This window comes from Monodelphis domestica, chromosome 1, assembly GCF_027887165.1.
Source record: "Monodelphis domestica isolate mMonDom1 chromosome 1, mMonDom1.pri, whole genome shotgun sequence".
Taxonomy (NCBI): Eukaryota; Metazoa; Chordata; class Mammalia; order Didelphimorphia; family Didelphidae; genus Monodelphis; species Monodelphis domestica.
In genome coordinates, this window is record NC_077227.1 from 734,813,850 (window position 1) to 734,826,725 (window position 12,876).

The 12,876-nt window shown below is 62.6% G+C and overlaps 1 protein-coding gene and 1 non-coding gene across 2 annotated transcripts; both read right to left on the minus strand.

Moving 5' to 3' along the window:
• Positions 1 to 322: 322 nt before the first annotated feature.
• On the minus strand, positions 323 to 12,247 carry MAVS (mitochondrial antiviral signaling protein). Its single transcript, XM_007477793.3, has 7 exons — positions 12,056 to 12,247; positions 9,896 to 10,028; positions 9,252 to 9,426; positions 7,437 to 7,702; positions 6,388 to 6,538; positions 2,676 to 2,866; positions 323 to 1,898 (listed from the first exon to the last, which is right to left on the minus strand). Exons 2-7 carry the CDS (start codon positions 10,010 to 10,012, stop codon positions 1,362 to 1,364), a joined length of 1,437 nt encoding a protein of 478 aa, XP_007477855.1. The 5' UTR covers positions 10,013 to 10,028; positions 12,056 to 12,247; the 3' UTR covers positions 323 to 1,361.
• Positions 10,411 to 10,475, minus strand: MIR12316 (microRNA mir-12316). Its single transcript, NR_162848.1, has one exon. It is a non-coding gene; the product is annotated as a microRNA mir-12316 (primary transcript).
• Positions 12,248 to 12,876: the final 629 nt, after the last annotated feature.

Consider the following 12,876-nt stretch of genomic DNA (forward strand, 5'->3'; position numbering starts at 1 on the left):
GGGACTGACGGGAGATGGGGAGAGCGTCCTAGGCGGAGGTGGCCCAGAAGCCACGGAGCACGCCGGCGGGCAGTCAGGGATCGGCAGCGCCCGAGCCATCTCTCCGCCCCCGACCTCCCCGTGTGGTAGTGGGACCCGGGCCAAGTCACTGCCCCTCTGTGCCTCAGTTTCTTCACTTGCCCAACGATCCTTTGGATCACCGCTAGAAGCTAGGGAGGACTTGGTGTCGGTGCGGGAGCCGCGGAGGACCGGGGCCGAGACCGCCTCCTCCCTCCTCCCAGTCCGGGGCCCTGGCGGCCAGTGACACTATCAGCCCCCGCGGTCCGAGTCTCCAAACCGCTTTATTGTAGATACAGACGAGCTATTCCCAGGCTCCGCCTAAGGCAGGCAGCTGGCAGGAGAGGAGTGGGGTGGAAAGATGGTGGCACTGCGCCCTCGGGGCCGGCCTGCTGGGGGGATGGGAGCCCGCTTCCCTGCCGGCTCAGCCTGGGGCCCCCTGAGGTGGGGGGGCCTCATCGGAGGGGGTGGCGGCTCCGCCAGCTGCCCGGCTCTCCCTCCGGTGGCAGCTGTTGGTGGCGTCTACAACTGGGGGGTCTGGGAGGGAGGCTGAGGCCAGCTGGCCTGAGGGGAGCCCATCTAATCCCCTTGTATGACAGCTGAAGAAACCGAGGCTCGGCAAAAGGGGCCGTCCAAGGACCCGAGAAGGCGCTGAGCCCGATGGGAGCCCAAGACTTCCCGCTCCCCATCCAGTGGCCTCTCTGTGGGCTCAGGGCAGCGATGGGCATGACCAGAGGGGAGGAGGGATGGAGGCCTTCCTGCCTGGGCCTGGGTTCTAGGCAGCCCCCAGAGCCGCTGGGCCTCTCGCAGGCTCGGAGAGGGCAGACCCGGGCTGGGAGGGTCATGGGGCTCCCTGAGGGGGGCTTCGGAGGCTGCCTCCCCAGGGGCTCTTCTCTCTCTGCTGGGTTGGTCATTCAGGCCCTGCTGGAGCCAGGAGCCCGGGGATGGGTGGGAACAAGAAGCCTGAGGAGGGGCAGGAGGCTAGGCAGAATGCACACACAGCTCTAGGCCCAGGGCCCTAAGGCACTAATCTCAGACACTTCCTAGCTGCATGACCCTGGGCAAGTCACTGAGCCCGCCTGCCTCAGTTTCCTCATCTGTAACAAGAAGGAAATGGCCAACCACTCTGGGATCTTTGCCAAGAAAACCCCACGGAGGGTCCCAGAGTCAGCCACAACTGAGCGAGGACACATGAGAAAAGAGGCACGCGGGCATCAGTCACCCCCGACCCCCACAAGCTCTGCACCCTGTCCAGTGGTGCAAGGCCTCTCCCCAAGCCTGGCTGGGGGGCCCTCAGAGGCTCCTTATCTCTGGATGCGCCTGTACAGGACGACCAAGGCCACAGAGAAGAGCGCCGCGGCCACGGCCGAGTTCATCCACGCCCACCAGGAGCCCCCCTGCCTGGGCCCGGGGCTGGCGGGGGCTGCAGCGGTCCCCAGAGTGGGGCCTAACCCAGGACTGCCCTCGTGGAGGTCTGCGTCGGGCCCCTCACTAACTTGGAGCTCAAAGGTTCTCAGGGAGGAGCTCTCCGACCCCCCAGGCTGTTTGGGGGAACCACTGGCCCCCCGTTTCCCAAGGGAAGGCATGTTGGTGACTGAGAAGTAGTCGTTCTCCTCGGGGACGTTCTCTGGGCTGGGGCTGGTGGGGAGGGACCCCCCACTCAAAGAGTCGAATAAAAGGCGCTCGGAGCCGCCCGAGTAGGGGGGCTCCGGATTTGACAGAAGCACCCCAGGTCTGCTCATGTCCCCCTCCACACTGGAAAGCCCCAAGGGGGGCAGCCCAGAGTTCGAGGAAGGAGCAGGCTGGGAAGAGCTGGAGAACTTCGGGGCTGATGATGGTGCCTGTAAGGAAAACAGAGCCCGGGTTGTGGCAGGGAGGGCCAGAGGCAGAGGGAGGCATCAGCAGGCCCCCGACGCCCCCAAACCACGTGCGCTTGGAGCCTCGATCGCCCATCCTCTTGGGACTCAGGAGTGGGCAAACGGCCATGGGGGTGGGACGAGGCGGAGGATCCAGGCCAGGGTCCCTGGGGGCTCGGCAGGGCGCTCCCTCGGCCCCCACAACCCCCCGCTTCTGGTACCTGCCCGACACGGAGCCGTTCTGGGTAGAGCCTGGCTTGGACCGGCACAAACCTGGTCCTGAAAGTCAGGAACCACAAGGCCCCGAGGCAGTGTGGGGGGCAGCCGTCCACTCCAGAACTCGGACCCCAAAGCAGTGCCCTTGAGGAAAGGGGGAACCTGGACCCCAAAACTGTGCCCTGGAGGAAAGGGGGAGCCTGGACCCCAAAGTGGTGCTCTAGAGGAAGGGGGAACCTGGACCCCAAAGTGGTGCTCTCGAGGAAAGGGGGGGCTCAAGAGAGCCGGAGGCCGTGGGTGGTCAGCTCCAGGAGGCTCCTTTTTGGGGCAGGCAGAGGAAGGCCCCCGGGGGGGCCTTCATTAGGGGCTGTCCAGCCTCGTTCCCCAAACCCCACCTGGGAACAGCCGCAGGGGGACCCACCTGGGCTGAGGGGCCCTGTGGGGCCACTGCGGGGCGCGGGGAAGCCCGGGGTGTCCCTGCCCTGGCACGGCCCACTGGATTTCTGCCAGGGGGCCTCGGGGTGCCCGTGACGGGGCTGACGTTACCTTGGGCGGCCCCGGGATCCTGCTGGCAGGCTCTCTGGCGGCGGGCAGGCCCGGCAGCTTTTCGTGGTCCTGCGAGGAGGCCTCCTGGGCTGGACTGAGCGACGGAGGCGCAGAGGCCGGGCCGGCCTTGTGCGTGGAGCGAGGCAGGAAGGAGACAGCCGGAGAGATGGGGCCTCTGGGAGGGCCGGAGGCTGGGGGCGGACAGCAGACGTCCCAGGCTTACATGGGTCTGGCGCCGCCTCCCTCCCCCACATCCGCCCAGAAGCCCCGCAGCCCTCCCCCTCGGCAAACACCCCTCGGCCTGGCTGGGGAGAGCCTGGGGGGGCTTCGGGCTGGGCTCTGGGAAAGGCCCCCCAGGGCTGCCGGTGGGTTGGGGCTTCAAGAAGGGCCTGAGGCCCCGAGTCAAGAACGCAAGGCCGGAACCCTAAAGCTGTCGGGGTGTCAGCCGTCACCCCCAAGCTCGGCCCCGCTGTGGGCCGCACGTCACGGACCGAACCCCTGCTCTGGGCGCCCACCCTGGCGTCAGAGGCTCCGAGGCGGCTCCCGGCCGGAGGAGCAGCTTAAAAACCTTTAAGGGTGGCCCCAAAGCGGCTTCCGTGCGTCTAGGCCGGAGGAGTCGGGGAGGCCCCGTTTCACAAAGCAAACCCCAAACCTGCTGTTCGACTCCCCAACCTTCGATTTAAACCCGCCCCTCCCTATTGGTTCCAAGGCAGAAGAGCGTCAGGCCAGGCCATGGGGGTGAAGGCACTTGCCCAGGGTCACACAGCCAGAAGTTCCCGAGCTTGGACTGGAATCCAGGACCTCCTGGTTGGATTTCAATTTATTCGATCCATTGACGCTCACGTCTCCCACGTCGGCTCCGTCCTGGGAGCGCCGATGAAGAAGGTTTCATCCTGCCACCGACACAGATGTCGGCGGGTGCTAGACTCGCACCCAGAGCCCAAGGGAGCCTCGCCATTCCCCATCCATGCGGCCAACGGGCCACAGGAGTCCACACGGGTCCGGCCACGTCCGGTGCAAAGCTTCGCGCCTCCGCCTCCTCCTTCCCCCTTTTAGACTCCATGGATGAGGCCACTCGTAGAGAATCCTCCGCAGGCATCTCCCTTTACGCCTTTCGGGCCACCTTCTCGGAGCCTTAGAGGGCTGCCGTAGCAGCGGGATGGAAGCGGGACTCGAACCCAGGCCTTCTGACCCTTGAAGCTGGCTTTGTCCACCCTGTGGCCAGAGGTCCTTGCCTTCCTTCACCGGAGCCGCTTCTGTTAGTTACCCCCCTGCGAGGGGCAGGCCGGCTCTCCCAGCAGGGGAGCCTCAGCGCCCTCTGTTCACCCTTCCTCCACCTTTTGGGGAAGGGCCTGAAGGCGGGTCCTGGGTGCCAGCGCCGCCCTCTTCCCGGGTCCTCCCCGGCGCCGCCCTCTTCCCGGGTACTCCCCGGCACTGCCCTCTTTCCTGGTCCTCCCGGCGCCGCCCGCTTCCCCGGGTCCTTCTCTGCTCGCTCCGGCGCTCCGCAGCCGCTTTCCTTCCCCAGACCCTCGGCCGAGCCCTCGCACTCGGCCCCCGACCGTGGCACGCCGGGGTTTCTTTGGGGATGCCCACAGGTGGCAGCGGCCCCTCCTCCCCTGCTGCCACGCGTGCCTGCGTCCGCCCCAGCCGTGCCTATAAACACGTCTGCCCATACACACGCCGCCCAATGTGGCGTCCCACACCCACGTCTGCGGAGGCACGTCAGGCACGTGCAGACACAGCAGGGGAAGAGCCAAGTTCACCTCCGGCTCCGGCCCGCCGTGGTTCGCAGCTCCTTCGGCCCTCCTTGAGCCCCGTTTGCCTTGTCCGCTGGACGCCGGAGATTCGGCTTCTATTTGGCGCCTTCTAAGGACTTTCCGGGTTCTAGGCTCGGTCCGGCTGGGGACGCACCCCCTCCAGACGGCCGGCCGCCACCTTCTCCCGCCGGCCCCGCGCTCGGTCCGGCCCGGGATGCACCCCTCCAGACGGCCGGCCGCCATCTTCTCCCGCCGGCCCCGCGCTCGGTCCGGCCCGGGATGCACCCCCTCCAGACGGCCGGCCGCCACCTTCTCCCTCCGGCCCCGCGCTCGGTCCGGCTGGGGACGCACCCCTCCAGACGGCCGGCCGCCACCTTCTCCCGCCGGCCCCGCGCTCGGTCCGGCCCGGGACGCACCCCCTCCAGACGGCCGGCCGCCATCTTCTCCCGCCGGCCCCGCGCTCGGTCCGGCCCGGGATGCACCCCCTCCAGACGGCCGGCCGCCACCTTCTCCCGCCGGCCCCGCGCTCGGTCCGGCCCGGGACGCACCCCCTCCAGACGGCCGGCCGCCACCTTCTCCCGCCGGCCCCGCGCTCGGTCCGGCCCGGGACGCACCCCCTCCAGACGGCCGGCCGCCACCTTCTCCCGCCGGCCCGGCGCTCGGTCCGGCTGCTCTGCTTCTACTGAGCGGGCTTTCCTCGTTCTTATTTCTAACTCAAGCTGTCAGGAGGCCGCTGGTCGGCGGCCTGGACGGAGGGAGCCTCAGTGGCGGTTTAATGGCTGCTCGGTTGTAAGAGCTCATCGAGAGCGCCAGTCACCAAAGCACTCTGCTGAGGATCGTGACCAGTCAAGGGACGGAGAGCTCGCCCCGGGCTGGGGAGCCGTTTTCAGATTTTCCCGCCTTACCACCATCACTGCTGATGCTACGGGAGGCGTGAGGGCCAGTTAAACACCAATAACGTGATCTCGCCCAGGTGGAGAAGCAGGACAGCGCCCAGGGAATTCTGGGAAATACCAAGGACTTCTGGGGAATGAAGTCAAAGGTTCAAAATCTCCATTTCTACGCCATGCCAGGCGCCAGGCTCAGCGCCACCACAATCCTATTTCTAGCCAGGCGAGCCTGGGCCAGCCACTTCACCCTCACGGCCTGGCCCAGAACGAGTCATTAATAGCAATCCAGAACACAAGATAAGGGTTAAAAAAGAGAGTGGGGTCAGCTGGTGGCTCAGTGGATGGAGAGCCAGGCCGAGAGACGGGAGGTCCTGGGTTCCAATCTGGCCTCAGACACTTCCCAGCTGGGTGACCACCCCCACGGCCCAGCCTTTACCACTCTCATGCCGTGGAGCCAATACACAGTAGTGACGCCAAGACGGAAGGTGAGGGTTAAAAGAGAGAGAAAGAACCCTACCAGGAAGACCTGACCGGGTGGCTACAGAATGACCGTCCGTCATGGAGACGCAGAAATCCCCATCCTGCCAAGCCAAGGCTCCTTCCTGGCCAAAGGGCCGCCCGTGACGTCCTGGGCACGACACAGCCACAGAAAGGTAAGAACGACGTTTCTGCAGAGCAGCACTGACGGGAGACCCGAGCCTGAACCCAGGCAGACCCAGGCGCCTTCGAAGAGGCTCTCCAACAGGCCGTGGTTCTCCTCAATCTTGTCGTTATGGTTACCCCAAATGATGCTTTCAACACGGATGCAGGCCACAATGGTGGAAAGCATTCCGGGCCTCGTCGGAGGCCCAGAGGCCCAGGCCTGCCCTGCCACAGGAGCCCTCGGGGCCTCCCCTCCAGCTGACAGGACCCTGCCCGGCCTCTGACTGCCCCTCGGCCCATCAGCCTCGCGACAGCCCGACAGGATGTCCCGTAGCCTTCTAGGCGTGTCCCAGAGTGACTCCCTCGCTCCGTGCCACGTAGGGTGGCCTCCTCAGCGGGGCTCTGGCTGAAGAGCTGTCTTACCTGGGGAGCTGTCACCCGATCCTCCACGAGCCTTGGGGGGTTTCCCAGTAACTGTAGGGGCAGGAGCTGAGGAAGGAGAGTGTCCAGGGAAGCTCTGGGGGCTCCTGGAGGTGTCCCCGGAGTGGGCAGGATTCAGGGTTGCCCCTGGGCCCTAAGAAAGGGAACACATTCATCATGAGTTCTGTCTTTTCAGAAGCTCACAGGATGAGCCTAAAGAATGCACTGGACTTGAGGTCAAGACCCGGGAACCCCAACTCTGACACTTGCTAGGGCCCTCTTATCTGAGCCTCAATGTCCTCATCTGTAATGTGGGGAACGTCCTAGTCCCAACTACCCTGTAGTTTTGGGGTGAAATGGGCATTTCAGAAAGCCACCCATTCTGTGTCGCTGTGGATTCTGACCATGAAGATGCTCCAGGGAGCAGCAAGCCCACGTGTGCCCCCCAGCCTGGTGTCCAAAGCAAGCAGAATGGCGGTGTGGAACCACCGAGCTCATCCCCAGTTGCCCATCCACCCCTCTGGGAGTGACACTTATGTCGTCATTACACAAATGCAGATCCCTCTCAGGCCTAATTTGGAGTAGTGGCTGAACCCCCCCCCCCCCAAAGGCCCTGTAGGCTCGAGCTTTGGCCTGAACAGAGCCCTCCGAGGACCCCGACTCAGCCCTTGCCTCTCAGAACGTCTGTGGTTCTCCGCTGAGCCCTAAGCCTAACATTTAATTGTTCCTGACAATAAACATTTTTATTTGGATCCTCAACCTGGCACATGACACAGAGGCTTTTTCAACCTTCCCTTCTGTTTTGGGATCAGGACCAGGTATTAGTTCCAAGGCAGAAGAGCCTTTGAACCCAGGACGTCCCATCTCGAGGCTGCTGAGTTGCCCCTGACACATATGGTTTGAAAAACTCTGGTTGGTGGATTTCCAATGGTTCCTTCCCAGCCTTCAGGGCTCTGTTCTTCACGGAAAGGAGAGAGCAGGGAGAAAGCCTGTAGCTCTCAGGCTCACCCTGAAGACACAGTCCCAGCCAGGGAGGGACAGGGCATACATACCCCTATCTTGAACCCAGCCATCTGTGAGTCCTGGATGGGGACGGTGAGGCCTCTCTTAGCTTCCTCTCTCCTCTCTTCCTCTGGGTAACCATTGAAGAGGCTATCTGGCAAAGAGCTGGCTGCCTGTGTGGACGGACTCCCACTGATGGGGGGGTGGGGGCCTGGGGTGCCAGGAGGTGGTGGGGTTTTCGGGGACACCTGTGCTTCTCTGTCTGGGACAACAGGTGGAACAGGAGTGGCGATGCCTCCAGGATGGCTTCGGGACCCTGCAGGAAGGAGGTTGGGCATAGGGAAAAAGACTTTTACAAAAATATTCATAGCTTCGCTCTTTGTCGTATCAAAAAATTGGAAAATGAGGGGATGCCCTTCCATTGGGGAATGGCTGAACAAATTGTGGATATGTTGGTGATGGAATACTATTGTGCTCAGAGGAATAATAAAGTGGAGGAATTCCATGTGAACTGGAGGGACCTCCAGGAATTGATGCAGAGTGAAAGGAGCAGCATCAGAACATTGTACAGAGACAGATACATTGTAGCACAATCGAATGTAACTGACTTTGCTACTAGCAGTAATGCAATGGCCCAGGACAATCCTGAGGAACTTAGGAGAAGGAATGCTATCCACATCCAGAGGAAGAACTGTGGGAGCAGAAGAAAACCAATTGCTTGATCATATGGGTTGATGGGGATATGACTGGGGATATAGACTCTAAATGATCACCCTAGTGCAAATATCAATAATATGGAAATAGGTCTGGATCTACATGTGTAAAACTTAGTAGAATTGTGTGCTGGCTATGGGGGGGGAGGGAAAAAACATGAATCATGTAACCATGGGGAAATATTCTAAATTAATTAATTAAATAAAAATTTTCAAAAAAAAAAGAAGAAGAAGGTTGGAGGGAGGTCAAAGAGGCAGGGAGAGAGCTGAAAAGACCCCAAAAGTCATATAGAGCCAGGAGTGAAAAGCAAGTCAACGTCATCATCCCAACCTCCTCCTATTTGAGGCCCTCCAAGGAGGGTGTGTGGCAGAAGCTAGCAGCCTTGGCAGCTGGAGGGGACAGAGTGAAGGAAGTGGTAGAGCTCCAATGGCCCTTAGGAAGGACTTGTGTGGAAAGGAGGGCAGCCCTGAGGTTTACAGAATGACTCCTGGGGGCTGTGTGGGAGGAGGCCTGGAAGAGTGGGAGTGGCAGAAGGAGCATGAGGTTAGGGCTGGACCTGAGACCTAAGAAGGAAACTGAGGACCAAAGGGGAAGTGATTTGGGCCAGGCTCTTCACACCACAAGCTGGGCCTCCCAGCGTGGTGGGAACAGCTAGGTGACCTTTGGTGAAGCCCCACTAACTTATCCCAGACCCTCGGCCCTTTGCCCAGGAGCTTCCCTCCAAATTCAGCTCAAGGGACGCCGGCTTCTTTCCTCCTGGCTTCCCTTTCCAGCTTCCCCGGAGGACAGAATGTAAGTGCAAGAAGGCATGCCAATGCCTAGAACATAGCCAGGCTAGGGAATAACTAGAAGGATATCGAGGCAGACAGAGAGGAGACAGAAGGACGACATGAGGCTGCAGTGATGGACAGGCAGGCCCAGAACCGAGAGGTCCTGCGTTCAAGTCTGGCCTCCAATGCTGTCTCCCTGTGTAGCCCTGGGCAAGTCACTTAACCCTGGTTCCCTAGCTACAGCAGAAGGCCATGGTTAATAAAAAGGATGCGACAGAGAGCAAGCTTGAGGATTGAAAGAGATGACAGACGGACTACAGACCCCCGTGGGAGGGGAAAGAAGGCACACATGCGGCCCAGGGGGCAGACAGGGGCACTCACGGGGCTGGTTGGAGGCGTAGACGTTGGCGATGACCTGGGCGAGATCTGCCAGCTCGCACTCGTTCAGGGCGGTGATGAGAAAGGTCACCCAGTTGGAGCGCTTGCGAAGGTGGTCAAAGAGCTTCCACACACTGTGCCTGTTCCCATGGCGCTCGTGATAGGCTCGAATCTCATCCTAGAGAAGAAGGGGGACCCCTGGTCTCTGGCTCTGGCCCCAGAGGGCTTCACTCCCAACGGAAGCTCCCAGAGGGGAGGCAGGGAGGGGACTGAGCAATCCCTGGCAGCCAAGCCTGGGATGGGCTAGGCTGAGGGACCAGGAGAGGAGAGGAGGCAGCTCAGGCTTAGGTACTCTTCAGGCCCTTTGTGTCCCCCAAATCTCTCTGCTAGAGAGTGAAGGAAAGGGGCAGCTAGGTGGCTCAGTGGATAGAGCACCACGCCTGGAGTTGGAAAGTCCTGGGTTCCAACCCGATCTCAGATACTTCCTAGCTGTGTGACCCTGGGTAAGTCACTTCATCTGGAATGCCCACCCCTTGCCTTTCTGTCTCAGAATTGATACTAAAGCATATGGTAAGGATTTAAAATAAATAAATAAGGGAGGGAAAGGGGAAAAAGGGGAAAACTGCCTCATCTTCTATCTAACCTACCTGGTCAGCGACTGTGAGGCAGGGCAGGTGTGACAGGATCTCCAGGACGTCAATCCGGAAGAAGTCGCTGAGATGGAAGCGAATGTACTGCTCGGTTCGGTCCTCGGCCAGAGTCATCGCCGCTCACTCGGCCCTGAAGGGGAGAAAGGAATGGGCCTCCATGGCTCTGTGGGGCGAGGACTGTGGACGCAGAGAGCGCCGGCTCGACCCTCGGGCATCGGGGACACGGGGGCGGGCGGGAGGCTAGACTAGCGCGGCAGCCAGAACCAACTTCCAAGTTCCCTTCGTCGTCGAAAGCTGCCTTCCCGGGGACCCCTGAGCCGTCCGACTTGGGAAGGATCGACAGTGCTCAACTGAGGCCCGCTGAGACCCCCGAATCCAGGCTGCCCGCGTTTCCAACGAGCGGAGGGTGGAACCAGGAGCTCTCTTGGTTTCTCTTCTCCCGAAGACCTTCCACAATCCTGTTCAGTCCAGGCTGGCTGCGAAGTCGGCTTTGGAGGCAGAGGGATGGACCAAATGACCTCTGATCCCTTTCAAACCAATTACAGAATGTCGGAGTTGGAAGGAACCTCAGAGGCCACCTGGTCCAGCCAACACCTGAGCAAGCGGGGTCCCCTCCACGCGGGGATGGTCCTGTAAGCTAGAAATGCTCCCCTGGCGCAGCAGCCCTCCCGAGTCCTTCCTCGGGCCCGCCGGGGGCCTCTCCAACCTCGCTCTTGAGGCTGGGCGCCTTCTCGGCCCCCTTCCTCTGGCTACCGTCCAGGGGACCACCGTACTTCCTAAAGCACGTCCCCCCGACCCGAGCACGGGCCCAGGTCCTGCCACGTGAGGAGGCCCAAGAAAGCCCTGGCTTTTGGGCGGTCTGCTCCTACTGAGCCCCCACCAACCCCTCCGTGTCGTTAGCGATCGCTCCATCCTGTGGGGCGGCTTGCGAAGCTGGGAGTCAAAGGCTCCATTTATCCTCATGAGAGCGTTCAGCCTCCCACCTGCATGCGGTCATTGGCAAATACGAGGTTCGGTGAATTAAGGACAAAGACGTTAAACAGGGGGCAGCTGGGGGCTCCGTGGACGGAGCATCAGGCCCAAAGGTCCTGGATTCAAATCTGGCCTCGGCCACTCTCTCTGGGAGACCCTGGGCAGGTCACTTCCCCCCATGGCCCAGCGCTCCCGGCTCTTCTGCCGGGGAACCAGAACACAGCCTTGATTCTAGGAGGGAAGGGGAGGGTTAAAGGGTGGCACTGCCAGGGCCCGGCCACCTTCCTGAATCTGCCGTATCTCTTCTGTCAGGAGAGCAGGAGGGACGTGGGGCCTGCAGCTGCCCTGCTAGAGCCTCACCTCGATGGGCTGCGGAGGGCAGGCCTGGTCCCAAGAGCCCCCCAAGGACCTGGAATTGATGGGGGGCAGGAGGGGGGGCTGAATCCTGGCTGGCCAGGCCTCCGCTCAAGTTCCTGGGGTGGCCAAGTCTGTCAGTCAGCCTGGCCTCCTGGGACAGACAGGAGCCTCCGGCCACCATTTCTTATTTCAAGCAGGGGAGGGTGATGTGGGGGGAAGGTCACTGGATTCGGGGTGCCCGTCCTGGCAAAAGGCCTAGTGGGGTCTTGGAGCCTCAGTTTCTTTTTCTGGAGAGGCCCCAGCCTGGAGGTGGGGGCACAGGCCAGGCCCCTGCCCTCCGGGGACTATTCAGAGGTCAAGGCCAGGCGGCAGGTGCCGCCCCAGCCAGGACACGTGGGGAGAGCAGCAGCTGCTCTGTCCCCACAAATGCCAATGGAGCACACCTCGCCCGGACCCCACCCCCACCTCCCAGGCCGAGGCAGGAGTCTCCAGAGGAGAATAGGGTGCGGGGGACCCCCGCGCCACTCTCCATGCCTCAGTTTCCTCCCCTGCCCCGGGGCACAAGCCCACCTGCAGTCCTCGGCCACTCCTGCGCAGGAGCCGGCTGCCCCTCCCCCACCACGGACCCCGGTCAAGGGCAGCGCGGGCTGGAAGGGCCCCCGGCTCCGGCTCCATCCTGGGGTGCCGCAGAGTAATCAGCCCTCAGAGCGGTGGGAAGGGGGGGCCCATCCCCAACTCCGGGACGGGGGGCGAGATTGCGCCCCTCCCCCGCCGCCCCGCCCGTGCCCTTGACTTCTAGGGCGGGCCTCGAGCCGCTGCCTCACTTACCTGTGGCCGGAGTCCCGGTCGTCTCAGTTCGGTACGGTTGGGAGAAGGGAGGCCCACGACCGCGCAGCGCGGCAGACTAGGAAGAGGCGGAGGCGCCCGCGGCGCCGGCCTATACCGAGCGGGAGAACCGAGGCGGCGGGGAGAGGGCAGGGCTCCGTGAAGCTCGCGCCCGCCCTCGCGGCAGCCGCCCATTGGCTAGCCCAGAGAGGGGGCGGGGCCCGTGCCGAGGAAGCGGGGCGGGGGCGGGGGAAAGGAAGGAGCTGGGGAGGGGGAGCAGGAGAAAAGAGGAGGGGGAGGCACCCCGATGATTTGACAAAATTGGGGAAAAGGAACCGAGGCCCCGCCGGCCTCGCCCTCCCGTGGCTTCAGGCAACAAGTTATCCCCCAAACAGGTGGGGGCTGGGGGGGTCGGCTGACCAGGAGGGGTAGTCCTGAGAACACAGAACGGAACATGCCAGGCTGGGGGGTGGGGGAGAGGGGCCTGGGGACACACAACAGGACCTGTCAGACCGGCGGGGGGGCCGGGGCGGGGGCGGTCCTTGAGACACAGAACTGCAGGCCGGCCTGGGGGGCGGGGCGGGCACTCCAGGGATCTGCGGGTCACTTGACTGGTCCATTAGTGTGTAGTTTCTGGGAGGGACGTCAGGTCACTCGCAGGCAGAAGGAAGGCCCAGGCTGCTTTCTGGGTTTCGGGTGTGCCCAGCCCCGTTCCGAGGGAGGCAGGAACAGACCTGGGTCTGGTTCCCGGAGCAGTGAAACAGCCAGGCCGGTGTCTCCCCGGAAGCCCATCCACCGGGGCTTAGCTGAGGACACCCTCCCCC

Coding starts and splice junctions, on each gene's coding strand:
- MAVS (XM_007477793.3), bottom strand. CDS start 10,012: ATGACTCTGGCCGAGGACCGAACCGAGCAGTACATTCGCTTCCATCTC. Junction 7,703..9,251: donor CTACGCCTCCAACCAGCCCC/GTGAGTGCCCCT, acceptor TCCTTCCTGCAG/GGTCCCGAAGCCATCCTGGA. Junction 1,899..2,675: donor GGATCCCGGGGCCGCCCAAG/GTAACGTCAGCC, acceptor TTTTCCTTACAG/GCACCATCATCAGCCCCGAA.